The 20693-nt window shown below is 41.1% G+C and overlaps 1 protein-coding gene across 4 annotated transcripts in view; it reads right to left on the bottom strand.

The window, feature by feature from the left end:
* vps13b (vacuolar protein sorting 13 homolog B) overlaps positions 1-20693 on the bottom strand; it is a 333295-nt gene that overhangs the window by 97046 nt on the left and 215556 nt on the right. For all 4 annotated transcript variants that reach the window (XM_086037277.1, XM_086037279.1, XM_086037278.1 and 1 more), the window contains 4 exons: positions 19679-19805; positions 18973-19116; positions 1245-1577; positions 86-494 (listed from right to left, as the gene is read on the bottom strand). In XM_086037277.1, the coding sequence (XP_085893403.1) occupies positions 86-494; positions 1245-1577; positions 18973-19116; positions 19679-19805 (1013 nt within the window). The remainder of the gene's footprint in view (positions 1-85; positions 495-1244; positions 1578-18972; positions 19117-19678; positions 19806-20693) is intronic.

Genomic DNA, 20693 nt, shown 5'->3' on the forward strand with positions numbered 1-20693 from the left:
AAAACAAGGAACAAGAGCAACGTAACCACATACAATGATCGATAGAAGATGATAATATTGCAACCGTTGGTTGCCTCGCTCATACCTAGGCACTTGTAGTCGGAAGCCACTCCTTTTAAGGCCACATCAAAGACAGAGAACTCCATTCTCTGCTTACGGTGGTGGCAGCTGAGAAGAGCAGAAGGTTGCATCACCTGCAAATAGAGCAGCGGTTCCAGCACCTGGTCAGCAGGCCCTCTTCTTCCGGGCTGCCGTACAATTGTCAACCCCAGCGCTTGGCGTGCTGAGGAGCGGCTGGGGGTTGACAGGGAGTTTAGTGACAGCAGACTGCCTTTCATCATAGGGGAGACAGGCTGGGAGACATTGCTGTTGAGGATGTCTTCAGCAGTCAGCTCTGTCAGAGTAACCTGGGCAGCAGGGTCGGGAGATGCGGACGTCGATGCTGGAGGTGCCTCAGACAGAATTTCCGGCTGGTTGAGAGCACTCTTTCCCACCTGAGGAAGATGTCAACCCAGAGCAAAATTAACTGTGTATTTGCTAATTTCATAAAACATTAGGCAAACACAGAGACTATCCTTGCAGGCCCATATATAATTTGACTCATTTCTGACTGTGCATTAGTGGTAAGAGATTCAATGTTTACCCCATTTAACAAATACTGTACATACAATGCCCAGTTGCCATTTTTGTCTAATTCTGGCATGCTGCATTGATAGCCATTGTTTCTGCATTGTCGGCTATTTGCTGCTAAAACACCTGAACAAATATTCTCCAATATTCCAATAAGAAATCAAGTTCCACTAGCATCTTTACATTGTAACTTTGCAGCAACTGAAGCAACAATTGAAATCAGCAGCTAGATTCTCAGGGAGCACCGGAAAATCTGATCTTCATCATGGCTACAGGACACAGGAAGAATGTCGGGTACAAGAGCAAACTCTTTCCAGAGTTACAAATGCTTCAGAAACAATAGAATATTTGGACAGGACAGAATTGGTAACTGGGCATCAAACTCATCGTCATTATCATGGCTGCAGGTGCTGTTTGACTTCCGTAGTTTTTAATGTTTTGAACTAATGTGTAATTTGTAGGTCTCACATTGTTTATTTGCTAACATAACCAATGTTTACTAGCGTTGAACACAGGCACAAAGGATCTCTTATGTACACATACGCACACACACTCAGACCGGTTATGACGACCGACTCCATTGGGAGCTTCCAAGTCACACTTGCTTTGTTTACCTTTTCAATGGGCTCTTTCCTATCCTGTGTGCTGTCTAATGAAGTGGGGGCCTGTGGGAGATTAGAACATTCATAGGCCATGACAGACAGCCTACTAGCAGTAAGAAAGATGTCGAATGGAATAAAGTTGAGGTTTTTGGTAATCGTGGACTTCTGGGAGGGCCTGGCTATGCAGTGGTGACTGGTCCCACTTTGCTGCTCAATCTGGACAATTCGGATGCGGGCGCTATCGCTGCCGAAGCCGCTGTCCTGCCCGTTCCCACTGTGACGAGAAGAAGAGTCGATGCCTGTCAAGGAGCCTCGACCACTTTGCGTCTGCTCATGTTTACGCATCTGCATACAGGCACAAAGAAAACACAAGGCCACATTTGATTCTCAAGTTACTACAGTATATACTGCTTGTATTGCACGTGCATCGTATTGGAAATACAACCAATGGAAACACCAAAATGCGAATGGATGATTAAATATCAATCAATACCATCAATAGTGCGGTTATTAGAGCTTGGGACGATACACTTTTTTCCCAATCCGTTACTTGGGTTGCAATCCGATGCGTATTGCGATACTTAAATACTATAAAAATATGTATTCTAAAGAACTGAGGTATGTGTATGCAAAGTTTTTGTGCCATTTGATATTTATTCAAGTGTCATGATTGAAAAGTGCATAAACGGTTCCAGTAACTGTTCCTGATACACAGGAGTGCAATAAATAAAACTCCATTCACAAAGCTCAACTTTAAGGACCTTAAATGTTCCAAACGTTTGTCATATGATTGTGCAAAACATAACATAACATAAGGTATCGAAAGGATTGATACTTCATCAACTACTTGGTATCGGCATAAAAAGTATCATGACACATTGTGATACAATATTTTTTCCCAGCCCTAGTGGTTATTGATGTGTAAATATAATAATGTGTGAAATGTTTTTGGTTACTTAAACCTCTGCACACAACTAACTAAATGTAATGTCTAAATGTCACGATACGATAATATCACGATATGAACCTCACAATACGATAAATATCACGATATTGTGGGGAGGTTGGCGATATATAAAAAGCTCACGATAATTGTAAAAATAATAAGCTCATGTTAAAAAAACATCACAATATTCTGTTTTTGTACACAATAACAGCATTCACAAAGAAATAGGCTTGGCTAGTCATGTGCTCCTATTGACGATGTTTTAACCATAGGTGAAATCAAATTAAACTGCACTAATAAACTAACCACCGGAGTGTGCTGGAATTGCACAAATGGAAAACAACTTGGGCTTTTAAACAGATTTGCTGCTATTCATATCGCATGACATGATGCCAACAACGATGTATCGTGGCAATTTTAATATCGCGATATCATTGATCGTGACATCCCTACTAAAAATATATATTACATTTTATTTATATATTTACTAAAAAAAAAACACATGGCAATGATACATATGAACAGCATATTTCCATGGACACATTTATTCGGATTAAAAGCCTGATCGGAATAAAAAATACTTCATGTACACACCCCATTTGGAATATTCTGGCCCGATAAATCTTATTCTGATCAATATTTTATTCTGAACAAGAGGGATGGTTTATGTCGATTGAAAATCTGATCGGCGTGCATGAAAACACTTATTCGAAAATTTCAAAACAAACCGTCTTCACCCCGCAATTCTGTGACGTCAGTATATGTATTTCTGTTATTCCAGGAAGCTAGTAGAAGCAGAGTGAGCGTAAAACATCATTGACTGAACTGGTACATTTTCAGCTCCATTAGGAAGTGTTAACTCGACGAAACAGCGCAAACGGGAAAAATACGTGAAATAACGCTAACGTTTAAAGTAGAAATGGACGGAGCGATGTTTTGTTGACATGGAAGTCGCTATGACTTCTTCTTCTACTTCCAGTATATTTGGTTAATCTGCGTACGTCAAAATAATTTGTTCCGATCTAAAGTGTGATGCATGCAGTGCCCATGAAAACAGTGCATTCAATCATAATTTTAATCTTGTCAAAAACTTTAAACAATCAAACACAAAAAGGCTTTGACCAATCCGGGTTCAATGGCATAAATGAAGGGGACAACAATGACTATTAAATAAACATCAGAGCATTTTCTTCTTTGCCAAGAGTTATTGCGTCTTGATCCTTTCCAACAAGACATAAACCAAATAGCTGACTTGATTGAAACCATGGACCAATTGACCAAGGAAAAGGAGCATCGTATAGCCACAAAAACATTAAAGGCACGCTGTGGGACCTTTTTTGTGGTTTTCAACATAATTTAGCAATTTTGAAATATTGAAGATATCTTTAAAGTAGGGCTTCACCCTTGCAAAATCCAATTGTTTTTTGCAGTGGCTGTGGTTATCACGCATAAAGCAGCCCAAATTGTATGCTTGGCTCCAGATGTAGAGAGTTCCAACCAGTGGGGCTATAAAAAGATTTCATGGCCAGAAGATACGTTTTGAGACTAGATTGCAGGGATTCAAACAATAATGAACAAAAGCACATTTTTGATCTACAAAACGTGGCTCCCATAACACAAAAATCACAAAATAGTAATTATGTGTGCAGTGCTTAAATTTGGGGTTGAACAAAAGCTAAATGAGCGATGCAAAAAAGAAAAAGAAAAAAAACAGACCCTCATAAGACAGAATGACAGCGTGACAAAGCAGATGGCAGGGACTGCAAACAACAAACAATAATGATTCAGGTCGTGGGTGCATCTTTCTTACCGGTAATTAATATCACACCATGTTTGAAGACCACATTAATACACGTGTTCAAATTCATCTACTGCAATTTTTACAGATTACATTGTTTTGGAAAAGAGCGCCTTCCAATGAATGTAAGGTGTGGAGCATCCTATTTTACCCTCATCTGATCAACATGCACATGGTTGCTATTACAGCATGTACGCCCAAGCTGCCCCCCTTGCATTCTACATCGCTCCCTCCCACCCACTCCATGGGAATTTTAAATGTATATTATTGCCGTGGCAGAGATAGTGTTTCAAGACCTCTGAGCAAATAGTAAACCCACTGGCAGCACATTAGACAGAATACTTGACTTATTAGATATTTCCTAAACTAAACAGTGTCATCAAAGGCTAAGAACAAGAACCATATAAAACGCCGCGGCACGCCTGCCTGTTCTGTTCTTTTAGGCCCGGCTCTCACAGGATTGGCCCTGCCAGACCTTTCTTTTTTTCCATGGCTGATTGTGGACAGGATGTGTGCACTTCTATTTCTGTAGAAAAGCAAGATTTTCCCCCAAAACGAGAGTGGAATGAGCTTGGGCTGATTTGCAAGATTGTTCTAAAGGTAACACTTGTATGGAGGAAAAGAGGTGCTTGAAAAGCCTATCAGCGCAGTTTAAATGTCCGCTTAATGAGTACCCCTTGTTGGAAGGAACAAATAAGTTGCGCAGCAGCTGGGAAATAGCATGAGCCAGAAAAAAAATTGCAAAAATACTCATTTTACTCCCCCGTCTCTCTTCATGAGCTTAGGCTACACACATGCATTTACAATTATGACAAATACCCAATCTTCTCTATAACCACCACCGCAACAGAGCGCCCCCTAAGCAAATTCTTGATCTATATTTAGATATGCTTACAAGTGGAATACGGGATAATGGGGAACACAATCGCTGGGTAGTGCAACAAAAAAAAACAAAAAGAAAGAGAAACTACAGTTGTTTGGACTACAGCTTGATTCAAAGCATGCACAATTAGCATATTCACAAACCCAGGATTTAATATGAATTTCACCTAAAAAAAAACAAGTAAAGCGGACAGCTAGATTTCCCCCAAGATTTCTGGACTTGGTTATACACCTTTATGATTGCTCACAGACAAGGGGAGCAGGTATTAACAACGTATGGCTCTGAAGTCTGTGGACTTTAGCGTTACGCCAATTTCTTCACTGACAGAAGGCAATAAATTTCGAATACAAACATGGACTGCAGCTACATGCCTGCTCCCATCTGAAATCCCCGTTTCCAACCATTACTTTCTATTACATTATATAATAGCTGCACTGAAACACAGTTTCCACATCCCACTGTAATCTTTCTTTGGACCTGGGAGTTGATCGTGATCGTGAATGTGCGATGACACACACACGCAACCCACAACATCCATTGGCCAATCATGATGTCATGCTTCTCACAGTCTCTAGGCATAACGTCCTGGAAAATGGAGGATAATCCCCAAAGTGTGAAACCATGAGTCTCCCAGGTGCCAATCATATCAGTGCGCATCTGTGTGACCCCAATTTCTGTCAGTGTAACTCAGAACAGCTTGGCTAGAATAAGGCTAATAAGCGGAAGCAAATGTCACATCATCCAAATGCCACCCGTTTACAGTGTTGGCTTGCTAGGCCAATATGACAACATACGTTTTACATCTGAATAGCACATATGCGCTTGAGTGTTTCCAGATGAATCAAAAGTAGGTTGCAATTCAGGTTGAGAGATCACGCAATAAGAAAATCTGGAGGTTTTCGCTTGTAGGAAAAAAGTCCACATGGTCTCAAATGAATATAGTAAATTTAGCATAAGTGACATACTGTAGGTGAATGTTATTTCACATGGGTCTATTTCGAAGCCATATATCCACAGTGAAGTCCAACTCCTTTTTATCGAAAGAGACTGGATTCATTGGCTAAATGATTTATTCGAGGAGGCTGAAAAGCACCAAAAATAAATAGGGGGGGAAATAAAGTAAAAAAAAAAAAACAATAAGTCTTGTAATAGCTTAATGGCACGATACATATTTTCTCCATTAAGTGAATTATCAAATGTCAAAGGTCTTTGGAATGGAAATGACAATAGCCCATAACAGCAAACAGAGCTACACCAAGTTGAGTTGTTCATACTATTGTTAAAAAAAAAAAAAAAATACAGTCAATATGGTTAGTTGTAATATTTTCCAATCTAAAAACATCACTACATAAATATTAGATTACATTCCCTTTCAGTGAGGTTATTTCTTAAGCAAAGCCGGGATAAAAGTCAATGTAACATCAAATTAATAACGACATAAGTAAGACTGAGTGAAGACATTCAGCTACCTTTCAGTATTTATTGTTGAATCAGTGTTTGGCACAAGTATCTCATGTTCTCTGGTGAATGCAGTAAAATTCCCACTAAAATCATAGGAAGTCATATTACTAAATCTTTCTGACGGCACAATACAGTTGAGCTACTTGCTTGCAGGACGTCTGCATGGGAATTAACTTCTGTATCGTGATTCGCTGTGGCGACCCCTGAGGGGAAAAGCTGAAAGGATAACAACAACATCGTGACTGCATCAGCGCTTACAAGTTCACCCCCCGTTGTGCTACTCGCTATTGTTTACCAGAACCATAAAGCCGATCGCAGGCCTCTGTTCTTTTGTGCCCAAGGTAGAAAACACTCAAATAGGTCCCAACTTAATCAAAAAATAATAATACTTTACTAAATGCCAAAAAGACTTCAATTCCACCTTTCATTTTCTTGCGGAAAACAGTGGGTGGAAGACATTTATAATGTGAAGTCACCTCTCTCTGTATGCATTAACGGCAAAGAAAGAAAGGCATCAAAGGCAGCCATTTAATACATTCAACGTTGTTTCACTAACAAAGGCAACCTGCAATGCACTTAAAGTGAACCACAACAAAGTAGCAATAGAAGGTCACGACCTTGGAGCTTGGAAAACGGATGCTGAGTGCTTCAGCATGACTCTGAGTTGTATTTTAAACATGGCATACTCCAAAGCTCAGGGCGCCAAGAGGGGCCATTTTAACAAGCTCCCTGCGCTCTGTAATGCTGGTGGGTGGTTTTACTCCTTAGGGTTTAATGGCACATCTTTTTCTTTTAAGAGAATGAGGGACAAAATCAAGCATCATACTTTACATTCATCTGCTCAGGAAGGATTGGAGATCTATTATTAATACGAGGGGGCGGGGTGGGGGAGCTACGTCACATGACACACTTAAGGAAAAGTAACATTTTAATGACAGCACAATTTATGCATTTGGACATTCCTAAAGCACTAGGTCGGACGGAACACTTTTGAAGAGGAAGAAAAAGCCAAGAGTGGAGAAAATAGTTTGATAAGGCTGTTATACTGTGCTCAACAAAAAATTAGTATACAACCTTAAAAATGAAGCTTTTTATTTATTTCTCAGTGAACACAGGGACCATAATCAGGATGTTGATGCTGGTACCTATGAATTGTTGTAAATTTGATTTTTATCAGAAATGTAGCTTTGCGTTGCAAGTAATCACTCATTTTGAAAAATTAGAGAAAGAAAGAAATATTAAATGAATTTGTTCGAAAAAAAAAAAATCATTTGTTCGAGAAAAAAAAAACATTTTTGTATGCCCACAGGGTCATATATATACTGTGTATGGTATAAAAATGGCTAATACTGATTTCAACAACCCCCGGCTGAGGGATATTTGAAGAGAAATTGAGACTCATTGTGCTTTGGAAGCTTCTTCACAGCCTGGGCCATCGCTCAAATATGTCCCCCAAGCAACAACAACTCACTATTTTCCTCCCCACGTTTGCCACGGCCATTGAAGCCTCACCGCGAAAAATACACTAATGACGGACTACTGATGAACGGCCGACTAAATAAAGTGGCTTCCGTCTATGCTTAGTCTGTCAATTTAAAAACATTTCCGGCATTCGTCAATCGTCAGCAAAACGGGTGTCCGTCAGTGACGGATAGACAGACCAGTTTGTCACATGGGCGCATGAGCGCTTCCAGCTCTGGAAGATCAACAATAGTTTTTGGTCAGTTTTCAAATACCTTAAGGTTTGGGAAGCCCTAGCTCAAACACAAAGATACAGTATTTAAAAGGATGGATGATGAAAAGAAAAATTGGCAAAAGCGAGAGTTAATGCGGTCCAAATGGAGAGCGACAAGTAAGCTACCTAACGAAAAACTCATCCTGGGACACATGGCAGCTAAAGCCTTGGTTTTATAATTGTTTGAACTTCAAAAACAAGCTCTCCTGTGCTTTTATGCAGCATTAGTTTACTTACAAATATGCTGCCCCAAATGGACCCCAGATTTCTGATGCTGAAGAAAACCGAGCTACGTCCAGACTAATGACATTTAGCAACCTAAAGCAGGTCGACTGAGTGCGACTTCCCAAACAAACCTTGGCCCACTCTTGATCTTGAACAATCAAGAATGATTTAATGGCACTGAGAGACACCACCCTTAGAGCACAACAGGAGATTTATTGCTTCAGCATCCCCATCAGCTCTACTAATATAAATCCAAGACCTGTTTCAGACCAACAAATCAAATTTAAGAGCCAGGCATTCAGGAATTAACCTGGATAAGACACAAAAACATGCAGAATGAAGGTAATTGCCTAACTCTGTGAAGGAAGCGACAGCAAATGCTAAATTATAATTCTATATCCAACTGCACAATTCTCAGTTAAAACAAACAGTTTTGAAATGAGTTTTTCAGCATCATCATATAAGAATTTAGAAATGTCAAAGGCCGCTTTTACATCAAGAATAAGGTCTAACCAGAATGGAACTAGTGGTTTCACAACAGTCCTTATCACGAACATATTTTAACTCTGCATAAGAAGATAAAGCAGCAATGCAAAAAGAAACATAATAACGGATATTAAGTTATCAAGCGAAAGCTAGTGGGAGAACATCGCTCATCTAATAGTGTAGATAAAATAGATTCCAAAGCATTTATATGATACCAAATGAGTATATCTGTGTTTCTCCTACATCCCTAGATGACCAAAAAATACATGCATCCTCCAAATCACCTAAAATGGTAGACATCCATCCAAACTGCTTATCCTTATAAGTAAAAAAATAGAACTAAAAGATAAGTCACTTTGCAAGTAAACACACAACAAACGCACAGTAACAGCTCACACTAAGCTTTTCTTTCTTGTTGGCACATCTACAAATAGAAGCGTGAACACATTGGATGGTGGGCAAAGATCGCAACTCAGCTCAGAATGAAGTCAACATGTTTCTTACTTCTTCACTGGTGCTTTGACACGTCACTTCAAAGCAAAGACTCATCCTCTTCTGCTTCTTTTCTCATTCAAGGAGGGAACCACTAGCAGAGGCTTGGCCAACTCGCGGCTCGCGAGCTGCATGCGGCTCTGTATTGCGGATACAGGCACCCGATTGGCTTTGATAAACAAAAGCCGGCCGTGTACACTCTGAGCTACGGTACATTATCTGCCGATTCAAAAAATCTAAATGGATATGTCACCGCGGCGTGACGTCGTCTGGTGGGGAGCAATGTCCGTGGTTGGGACTTGGGACCACTTTGCCCGACGTATTTTATTTATTGTTACTTGGCTTTATCTATACCTGTTGCCTTTATTCACAGTGTTCCTGTGTTTCTGACTTGACACGCAAAGAAATCACTGTCAGTAGACAGTATCACATTTCAAATGCAAAAAATAAGAACTATGATACTGTCAAATTAGTGACCAGAATGTGTACCGTGAAGTTTGTGAACTGTGCAGCAATACAGTGAGGCTTACTGAAGTGTTGCACTCTAAAATCAGTTGGTTTTAAAATAGCACAATTTTGGGTCAAAAATGGACTGATCCACTACTGGAGTCAATTTGACCCAACTATTCTGCTGCAAAAACAACCCAAAGAATTGGTAGTTTTGTACAAAACAACCCCATAAATTTGGCTGTTTTGTTCAAAACAGCGCAAAAAGGTGGGTCAAATTGATCCAATTAGTGGATCGATCCAGTTTTGACCCAAAATTGTGTTATATTTAACCCAACCTTTTTTTAGGTGTGTGAGCTTTCACACAGTATTGCAATAAATATCATCCTGGGACATCAATACTGTGATAAAACCAAACCATAAGCTCTTGATATTGTTACAGCAGGTTTGTCTAATGAAAATGTAATTTCGGCCCGCGAAAGGATTGTGAGGAAAATTACATTTTACAAGGGATTACATTCGACAATCAAGGTACTAGAGCTTGGCCACCTCTGCACAAGCAGCTATCCATCATTTCATTTGAAGATGGATGACGATATCACTTGCCCTCAATAGGGTGACGAGTGAGCTATACAGCCTGTTCCATCAAGGAGACCACATGAACACCTCACAGTAAGGACGGAACCGAGATTCGAAACACGCATCTCAGAGTCGGATGTGCTAACCGCATTTCCACCATGCTACGCCCCCACTAACATCTAATATGATTTTGTCATCTGCGTGGCACTCAAATCATTAGAAAAGTAAATTTCGCATCAGAAGGACAGTGGCCCCATTTCTGCTATTAGGTGTATTCCCATTGCTTAACATAAAATGAAATTTGATGGCGAGTTAAGTCTGGATAAAGGCCACACATGCACCAAGGTGTGAGCAAGCAATAAAAATGCTTGAAGAACCCAAAACCAGAGTCTGATGGGAACTTTATCCTCTTTCCCATCCTTGCTGAGAGAAGGAATTCAAGAACAACTCACTATTTTGCAATGGTGGGTGCATCAGTAAATTTCACCAGTATGTCATTCATCAGCACGCCAATCTGTCATCATCAGCCCGTCATTATTTCAGGCCGGCCCAGTCCGTCAGCCATCAGTCCATCACTCCGTCATCGTTATTTTGATCGCGCATTCGTCATCGTTATTTTAGACCGTCAGTAAAAAATGGTTTACAAGGGTAACAAAACACAAATGTATTCATTTAGAAACAGATGTGACGACAAGGACAACCTTTCATTATGAAAGCCAGGAGGCAGTGTGTAGTGTGGCGGGACTAACGAGTCAACGTGTGGCGCAAAACATTAGCCGAAGGTCGTCTTTGCATTTCGGTTTAGTGACGGTTTGGATAACGGCTGACAAAAGCTTATTCCATGCTTGTTTCAAACTTTCTGTCAGTTGTCAGTCTGCCAGCAAAACGGGAGACCTTCAGTGACGGACCTTCCTACGGTATTGACAGACTTCCCACCGCTGCTATTTAGTTTGGAGTAATGTATGAGGCTAATTCTCTAATTCAAAATTTGGGCTGCCGTGTTTACGCCTGCTCGTCCCTGAATGAGATTGGCTCATTGAGACTATGGGTAGGTTACCGGAAGGAAATAAGTTGTGGACATTAAATATCTGTTGTGTAATGGGAAAATAATAGGTCTAGTTTTAAGTAAGACTGACTCAATGTAATTCTTCTCTCATTTCAGTTTATACTTTGGGGTGAAAACAAAGAGTGGCAATGAAACAGGAAAGAGACATTCTTAGGTTACAATACTGGCTCTTAAGAGAAGTCATTAAAGATTCAGTAATGCTTTTAACTTAAGATCATTAGCTTTGGCATCAAGTTTTCAACAAACAAACAATAAAAACGACTTCAGCACGCATTGTCTTCAGCATGAGTTTGCGGTTCACAAACGCAAAGGCTTGGGAGACTTCAAAAACAGGAGAGATGCTTTTCATTAGATCATGAAGGGTTCTTGTGAAATTCCAGTAAGCGCTGCAAGATAGCAATGCGTGCCTCAGCAGGGAAAACAGCGACAACATGAGGCAAATATAGGGCCGTTTTGAGTGGGCCAGTGCGGCTTACGGGTCTCCCCGGTGCTTACTTCTCAGCATTATGACCATGGTGACGCGTTTTATTCTCGAGGGAAACTGAAGGTGGCAAGGAATTGGATGACCGCAGCAAAGTGCTGACGGGACAATAATGCATAAGGCATGCACAGCAACAGGCCAAGCAACCCTTCGCATGCGTGTTTATTTTTGTCTTTTCTCGTGCGGCAAAGACAAATTGTCAACATTGGAGTGGCACGCTCGGCACCCTGGCTGACTAGGTACTATCAACGGTACCCGTATTAGCTAGGAATACCCGCTTCATCAATGGGCAATCACTAATGTTGATTCGAGCCGTGGGGTGTAGGTGCTGTGCAGCATAAAATGAACAACAAAATCAACCTGAATGTTTTTGGAGTGAACTTCATTCGGGGTTAAACTTCAAGTGGCAGGTGTGTGCTGACTCCCGTTTAGCATGTACTTGATTGTGATTATAAGAGGGTGTGCACAATTGTGCAACTACATTATCTCAGTTGTTTATTTTTAACTCACCCCTCAAAATCTTTCTCTTTTTCAATTGAGTATTACGGGACTTAAGTCGGAGCAATGGTGGAAAATGTTTTGTAATAACTTATCTTGGTATCATTTATCTTGCCATTTGAACTGGGGTGTGTAGACTTTTTATCAACTATATGCACAGACAGACATGTAGACAGGTACCGGTATGTTTATGTATATTTTTTTGTGCGACCTTCACATTTTGTCTGTTACACATATTACAAACAATGTTCCTTTTTTCAACCCCTGACTACTTCTTTTTTTTGTCCTGAAAAAAGTCCACCATGATATGTGTACATACGCGTCTGCACTTGTTGCCCTGGTGTGCCCTGCTTTTATCCCGAGTCCCCACGAGTCTCGGACTCCCTTTACTTTGCGGGCAGAGAGTGAGGGCATTCCTCACTCCATTCACCTGAGTTGACACCCGATCTCCCAGTAGACCGTGGGGGCCCGCTGCCTCCCCAAAAAGATGCTGTCTGCTCGAACAGAATTCCAATCGTCGTGATGGAATCTGGAGTTTTCACGCCAATTTCGCCAAAACTGAATGAAGGGACATCAAATTCAGCTGCTACTGATCTCAAATAGATTGAGTTTCCAAGGGGCCAATTTAAGAGTGCCACAGTTATGCTTTGAGAAGTCGGACGGTTAGCGTGCAGGGACTGAACAGGCAAGGTGAGTTGTTATGACTGGCTGTCAATTAGCAGTTGATTCAAACAGGAGGGTCAGTGAGAGATGGGAAAAGCTATAGTTTCAAAACAAAAGAGGGGCAGCGATATGTACACTGGCTAAGAAACGGTGTTGAAGATGAGATGAGACAACAGTGTTTCCTAAACAGATGCCAGACTGCCAAAATGGAAAAGGAGATGGCTGCACAGGGATGGTTATTTATTATCGTACTCAGCAGCAACAGGGCAAATGAGAACAGAGCGGAGCAGGATGGGAAAAGGTCGGAGGGGAAAAGCGATCTTGGCCTCAGAGAGTGTTAATGGCCAGGATGCCTGGCTGAGAGTAGACCTCTGAGGAACGTCAGCTCCCACATTTACAGAAAATACCTTGGAAAGAGGCAGAAATCAAAGCAAACATCAGCTTCAGCTTCTCGTATTCTCACTGTGTCATGTCAGTGTTTTTTTCTTCCGCTGCATTCGCCGTCCGTTCATGCTCAGGCTTCCGCCAGTCTGTTACCGACTGCACTCATTATTTGTGTTGGCCATAAAAAGCTGCTGTGACACATCACTGTCTTGGAAAAGTTTCGAGTGAGACATTCTACCTCTCAGAGACAATAATGAAACACTCATCACGAGGAGGAGCACTTCTGGAGACAGCTCACTCGAAACATACTGTACACACAAAACGATCCAGATACAGGTCAAAATCTGATGTGCTTCTGATATTCAGCTGACGCTGTGACAAAAAAGATAAACTGAAACAGAGTAGAAGACCAACTGAGCTTCCAAGCTTTGACAGTGTAACATTTCCTAGCAGTACATTAAGAGGCAAAGAATAGAAAACAATATCAGAAGATTTAACTAGAACTGACAGCGTAGAAGTTAGTTGCTGATATAATGGACATACAATACTTTGACATACAGTACTTGTACAATGGCCGACTTTGAAGTGCGTGCGCTATTTATGTGTGGTTGCATAGGCGACACGCAAAAAAAGAAGCGTCAGAGAACTGCTGGCCGCTTCAAACTGCTCTCCGAACCCGCCGTCAAACCAAAGCAGCTACCGACCAATGTGTTTCGTGTCTACTGTAAAGCCGCGTCTCACCGCAGTTCGTGTCGGCTGGCAATGTACTCTGCTTTATAATTAGGTGCTGTAATAGTGACGCCGTGCGTGAGTGCAGTCTACGTGCATACTTGAGCATTCAAAAACAGACACGCATACATAGTACACACAACCCTATCAGCCAGTGAGGCTTCTTTTCTGACCAGGCACTGCACTCATTTCATGAAGAAAAGAACTCCAACATAAGACAATGAAAAAAATGGTGTTCGGATGAGATGACAAGAGTTGTCTACAAACATGTGACACGGGGCAATTATGAGCAATTAGTGAGCAACTGAAGGTTTCTGTCATACATGTTGACTGTAATTTAGAGGTTCTTTTGATGTCGAGTACTTTTTTTCCCCCCGAACCTGTGTACAGCCTTGGTGTGTACACTTCTATACGTGCCTTGTGTGAGTGTTGAAGGAAGTCTAAAACCCTGTTTCCCATGCGTGTAATCATCCCAGGATGAGGTGGAGGATGAAGCCGTGCGGGACTTCCCCTGCACCAGAGGGTATTTTCCTCTTCCACTGTGGTACAGGCATATGGCTGACCTCGGCCGCATCCGTGTGTGAGCGAAGACTCAAAGGGACACGCACTGCTCTTCATCTGTCCTAGTGTCTGACACAGGAAATAGTCTGGCGACTTGTGGCAACCGCGAGAGAGTGATCATGGTGATGACAAATTACATGATATGAGCTGCACATAGTTTCCAAACAACAATGATTCGACGAGTGTACGTGGATGAACAGGTGATGGAAAAAAGTCCAAATGAAATGTAGAGCAGTAAGCTTAGTAGACACTTAGCGAAACCTGCACAGTTAAAAATTATCTGTATTAGACAGAAGTGATCTGTCTTAGAAGTCAGTACATGCAAATGAGCTGAATGTTGAAGCAAGCATTCTTCTCAACTCTTCAGTTTCTCTGAATTTTAATACCAGTTTTACAAAAACAAGGTCACCAAAAATGTTCACACGAGTATGATGCAGAAAGGCTGCAAACCTCCACCACAATAATAATAATTATCAAACTGCCAAATCAATAATACTCTGTGTTAGTCAAAATTGATCATTATGATCTTTGACAGAGAACTTTTGCATTGTTTAACATTGAGCAGGTGAGACGGATGAGTGAGGTGAGAAGTGAGTGTAAATTTCTCCCATGCTGTAGACATCTCTACTTCGCTCTCAGGAAAAGAGCAGACACACAAAAACACATTTGAGTAACATCCCAGTAGAGGTGTCAAAATTAACCGATAAATTGGCAAATAATCGAGGGTCAAATTAATCAACAACTATTTTTAATAATTGCGTAATCTGTATTTTTTTTCTGTCAAAAATCATCATCGACCTAAAAAAATCCATATCGGTCGAGCCCTAATAAAATCAGATTATTCTATTAATCCATTAAATAATCGATACAATAATCAATTCTAAAAATATTTGATAGTAACATTACATTACAACTGTCCCTCTAGTAGCTCACTGCACACTATGATAATCCGAGCATGCAGAAAGTGTGGGGACCATGTGTTATGTAAATGTATGCATGTGTGAGTGAGGACAGATACTTCTATGTTGTGACACTGCCGCAAAAGTCCAAGAAGTTGTTCTATCATCTATTCATAGCTGCTTCACTGAATCATCTGCTGTTGCTGAAAGCTGCCTGACCCAAACCCAGATTCACTTCATCATCATTAACATAAACCATTTTATGGGGCAGGTCCTCCAGGAAGCACAACGAAGAAAGTGGAAAACGAATAAAGTGGAAAACGAAGCCGTGCAAAAAAAATGTGTCCTTGACCAACGCAAGCACACGCATGTAAATGTCAGGTCATTTTAGCGCTCTACGTAGAGAAGCAATAACATAACAGATATATTTAGTGAGTGAATCAGTTGGATGTCTAACTTCAATCAATCTGCATCTATTTTAATGATGATTTAGGTGGCAAGGGGCAAACAGCGGAAACTATGGATGAAAGAGCACATTGCACAATAGCATAAAATGCAATAGATTATGGGAACAATCACAGCCAATGACAATACGTGACTTTCTCACACACACAGCTCAATGAATTGAAACGAGCGAGTCCCACACAAGGCTTCCATGGAAGGCATGTGTGCACACATTGCCCACATGCCTGCTTCGCCTCACCACTGCCAGGGAACCCAAAAGCCTCTACAAAACAAATTCATTAACCCGGACAATAAAACACAGCTGTGAGGGATGATGGGAACTGTTTGAAATCAGTGCGCGGGATTGTGGGGAATCTGTTCAAGTCAAACAGCATGTTCTCAAAATGAGTGGGAAGGAAAAGAAAGGGGAAAAAAAGACTTAGAAGTAGGGGACGCTGAGGAAGAGGCAGTGTTTAATTCAAACTGCTGACAGAGCAGAGATGCTTTTCAAGCTTTCCTAAAACACAGTAAGGAACTGTTTTTAATAGAATGTTAGTATGTTACGAACAGGATGTATAAATGAAGTACAAACGAAACTGTCAAATACTATAAATATCACCAATGAAATGAACTTGTAATGTACAAATATAACCGTTCCAAACACAATTTTTTATATCTTGGAAACTGGCAAATAGAAATGCATTGAAACTTTCAGACTTCTTTGTAAGGCGCACAGGCCCAGCATCGATTGTGCTCTATTCTGAATGCATCAAAAGCTTTAACTCTTACAACTTCCACCAGCAAACAATGTCAGAGCACATACGACCGATAGGATTGTTTTGGTGTGGCGAGTCTAATGCATTAACGGGGTGGGGGGCGGGGGGGACAGCTTTTTGGCACAGCAGATTGGTAGTGAGAAGACTCAGCCTTTGAGTTGCGCGACCGCTGTGATCAAACACACCACAAGAGGGCCTCGTAGCTTGCACAATGGGCTCCCGCTGATTGACCAACAAATGCTGGAATATTACCGAATTCTCTGCTACTCGCCTGTGCCAAGAAGCGGGAAGGACTCACACCCCTGACACGGATGAAGATGCAGATAGTTTAAACAAGTGGGGGCAAAAATCCAAATCTAGACCGTATTTACTGTGAATAATATCCATGCATGCTATGCTAAGATGATCATTTTAGAAAAAATTACTGGGACAAACAAGTTCACAGTAAGAGAAGCATTTTCCCAACATAGTTGGAAACATTTTGCTTTGATTAACCTTTAAAAGTGACATAGTATTATGCATTTCCCCCCAATTTAACTTTACTTAACAAGATGTCTGTAACATGCTGGCCTGTTTTGTATGCGCTCACTCTGTCTGCCTCCATATACTGCTGGGCCAATGCAGTTTATAGGTCAGTGCTACAACTAGCCCAGTGAAGAAAACCATTTTCGCTTGAGGAGGCAGCACTATCACAACGTCACCAAGCTACTTTTGTCAAATAGTACGGCAGATGTGTGAATGCAACGGACACATTGCAAACACGATCATCCCCCTCCCGCCTGCAGGATGGCAACTTTGCCAAACAGTACCGTAAATTCTGACTATTGGAGGCTAAATGCTGGTTGTACTGCTAGCTATTGCAGATCTATGGCAACACCGCAGCTCTGCCTTCCTTTTGGCTTTGACGTGACACTGGCTGCCAAGTTATGGACGGAGAAACTTAGAGTAAATTAGTCCACAATCCGGCAAAATTAAATCAGAAACTCATATTTGAAAGTATTTACCGGGCTGTGTAATTTCCTATTTGAAGGATGGGCAGTTAATATACACATTTGCATACACATAATTAAAAAAGTTTCCAGGCCAAATGTGTGTAGTTGTTGTATTTAGTTGTGTATAATGTTGTACAATTGTGAGACAACCGCTGGCGAAAAATTCCTTGTGTATTTTGAACGTATTTGGCCCAAAACTGATTTCTGTTTCTGGTCAAGCGTTGGGGGAATGGATAACCGCTATCCTATCAACTTTTTAGTAGACCTCCCAGAGTAGTTGCTATTCTTTCCCATTTTGCCTTGAACCTGGATGAACCTTCTTCCAGCCATTAGCTGCCCCTCAGCAAAATCAAGCCATGAATCATTAGCAGTCAAAGGTGAGGCCTTCGAGACCAAATCAAGAGCAGATGTAAAGCGAGCACCTCCACAGGCCTGACTGTCTAAATAACAAAGGGGATTCACAACTGAGTGGTCAAGTTTCATTTTAACACGCTATTGCAAAAGCGATCACATACGTTAATTTCACAATTGATTCTTTCCAGGAAAGCCAAAGCCATTCATCATATCTTTCAGACAATTCACATTACTTGAATTAGAAAGTAGAAAAGAACTATAGGTGGAGGAGCAGAATTACTTCACGCTTGTCAGCTCACTTCATTGCACCACGTCTTCTTTTCCCTGTCCATTGCTCTTCCCTATGACTCTCATCCTCACCACAGCTGGTAAATATTTTTATATTGTGTTCCATTAGCAAGTTTTATTGAGCGGTCAGACTGGGCAAATGGCGCCTGGGAGCTCCCTGTCCTGTAAACAATAGAGAAAGGCCCTGAAAGCTGCAGCTGAGCACAGCGCAGTAAACTAAAGCCACATTAGAGAACCACTGTGTGCTGAGTAAATATTTAAATGTGTCGGATGCACCTCAGTATAGGCGCTAGTTGGGGGGGAAATATTTCAAGAAAACACTCAAGATGGATTTGTTTTTTGTCTCCAAAGCCGACAAAGGTCAGTGGATAACTCAAGTCAACTTTGTATCATAACATAGGATAACAAATATGTGGATGTATATGTTGCAGCAGCATTTTCCGGTTAGTTAACAAATGAGCAAAGTTAACAGCAAAACAAAGGACAGAGGTTTTTTTTGTTAAAGGACAATGAATAAATGAAGAGGAAATGCAATTGCTATTCTGGTCGGTACCTCAGTGCCTTGCACAGGAGTGTCCATGCCCCCCACGTTGTCTCGAAGAAGCTGCTGAAGGAGGTGCACCTGAGCAACGCTGAGGTAAAAATCCAGACTGCTGGTCACATTAACCTCAAGAGAATGGCCACACACCACTAAATCCTACAAAGGAACAACAGTTCAAAAGGCAAATCAAATCATTGAAGCAAAATACATAAATAATGTCAGGAATTATAATTGTGTTTGATGTGTTCTATCTAATACACGATTCACAATATGTCTATATTGTAAGAATTCCTCCAAGTTAGTTATATTTTCCAACCCATTTGGGAGCTGCACATCTGATATTTTGCATGTCCGTGAAAATGATGAATTAAGTGATGTGCATTGTCAAGCGGCATGCTGGCGTGGAGAAAGTAGGCATCAAAGAGGCAGGAAGTTGGAGTGAGCTGCGCCAAAAAACATCAGCTGTAAAAGCAGAGGTTGAACTCTGTGGGTCAAAAGCCTCCATTACATGATTTTCTGGCTGTGGGATTCCTAATGAGGGACTTACTGTATGTAAAGAGGCAAAAGTTGAGTACATCTGACATTTCCCTCAATCAACAACAGAGAGCAAAGCCAGCGGTACCCATTCTAACAAGGTCAAGGTCCAAAAAGGTGCCACTTGTGATCAAACCTCTTTTTAAAAGACAGCTTTGACATGCTTTGAGCTGAATCCACTGACCTCTGCTTGGCCAGTGTCAAGGGAGAGATTCTTGCTGAAGATGATGGCCGGGGCAGCAGTCACTCGGACAGAGAAGTCAGTCACAATGGGTGTCAGGATGGCCCGGCGCTCCTGGTGCCTCCTAATACTGTGAGAATACACGGAAAAACAAACAATGGTTCAATATTAGGGGTCAAACAAAAACCAAAAACAGCAGAAAATCAGTTTTGATTTGGAAGATGCGAGTGCTTCGAATCAAGCTAAATTGAATCGTTCTACTTCAAGTGCATTCATTCAATGCGGGAAAAAAAATCCCACGTTAGGAAATAATTATTTGACGTCAATTATTAGTACAACCCACTTTTGCCAACAAAACAGCACCTGATCTTCTCATATGTTTCATAAGATGGGAGAATACAGAAAGAGGGATCTTCGACCGTTCCTCTTTGTACAAACACTCAAATTTATCCAGCGACCTGGGTCCTCTCCTCTTTAGCTCACTCAACAGGTTTTCAATGGGGATGAGGTCTGGGGAATGTGGTGGCCATGGGAGGAGCTTGATTCTGTGTCCATGTCTACAATGGTCAGTATTAGTGTATGCTTCTGCAACAAAAATGTAATCTATTTTAAGGCTTTTAACGTATCTTGACAAGGGGTGCCAATAATTGTAGAGGGCACTGTATATCGCGATACCTATCGAATTGTCTTTTACTGGAAAGATATATCTTTGAAGGAAATGACACATGTACAGTACCAGTACTAATGACAAGTTCTCTCATATTCGAAAATGACAGTAACATTGCAACAATTTCATCATACTCTCTCGAATTCATCCTTACCATATCAAATCGAATCGTAATCCCACTGAATCCAACCGTATCACATCGTTCTACTTTAAAATAATCCATCCATCGTATCCCATGTATCGAGATATATGTCAAATTGTCTTTCATTGGAGCGATGCACTCCCTATCAAATATGGTTACGTGCAGGAAGGCTCTGGATATAACCAATATTCTATATTAATTTCATCGGT

This window comes from Filicampus tigris, chromosome 8 (genome assembly GCF_054856515.1).
Source record: "Filicampus tigris isolate MCC_2025a chromosome 8, RoL_Ftig_1.0, whole genome shotgun sequence".
Lineage (NCBI taxonomy): Eukaryota > Metazoa > Chordata > Actinopteri > Syngnathiformes > Syngnathidae > Filicampus > Filicampus tigris.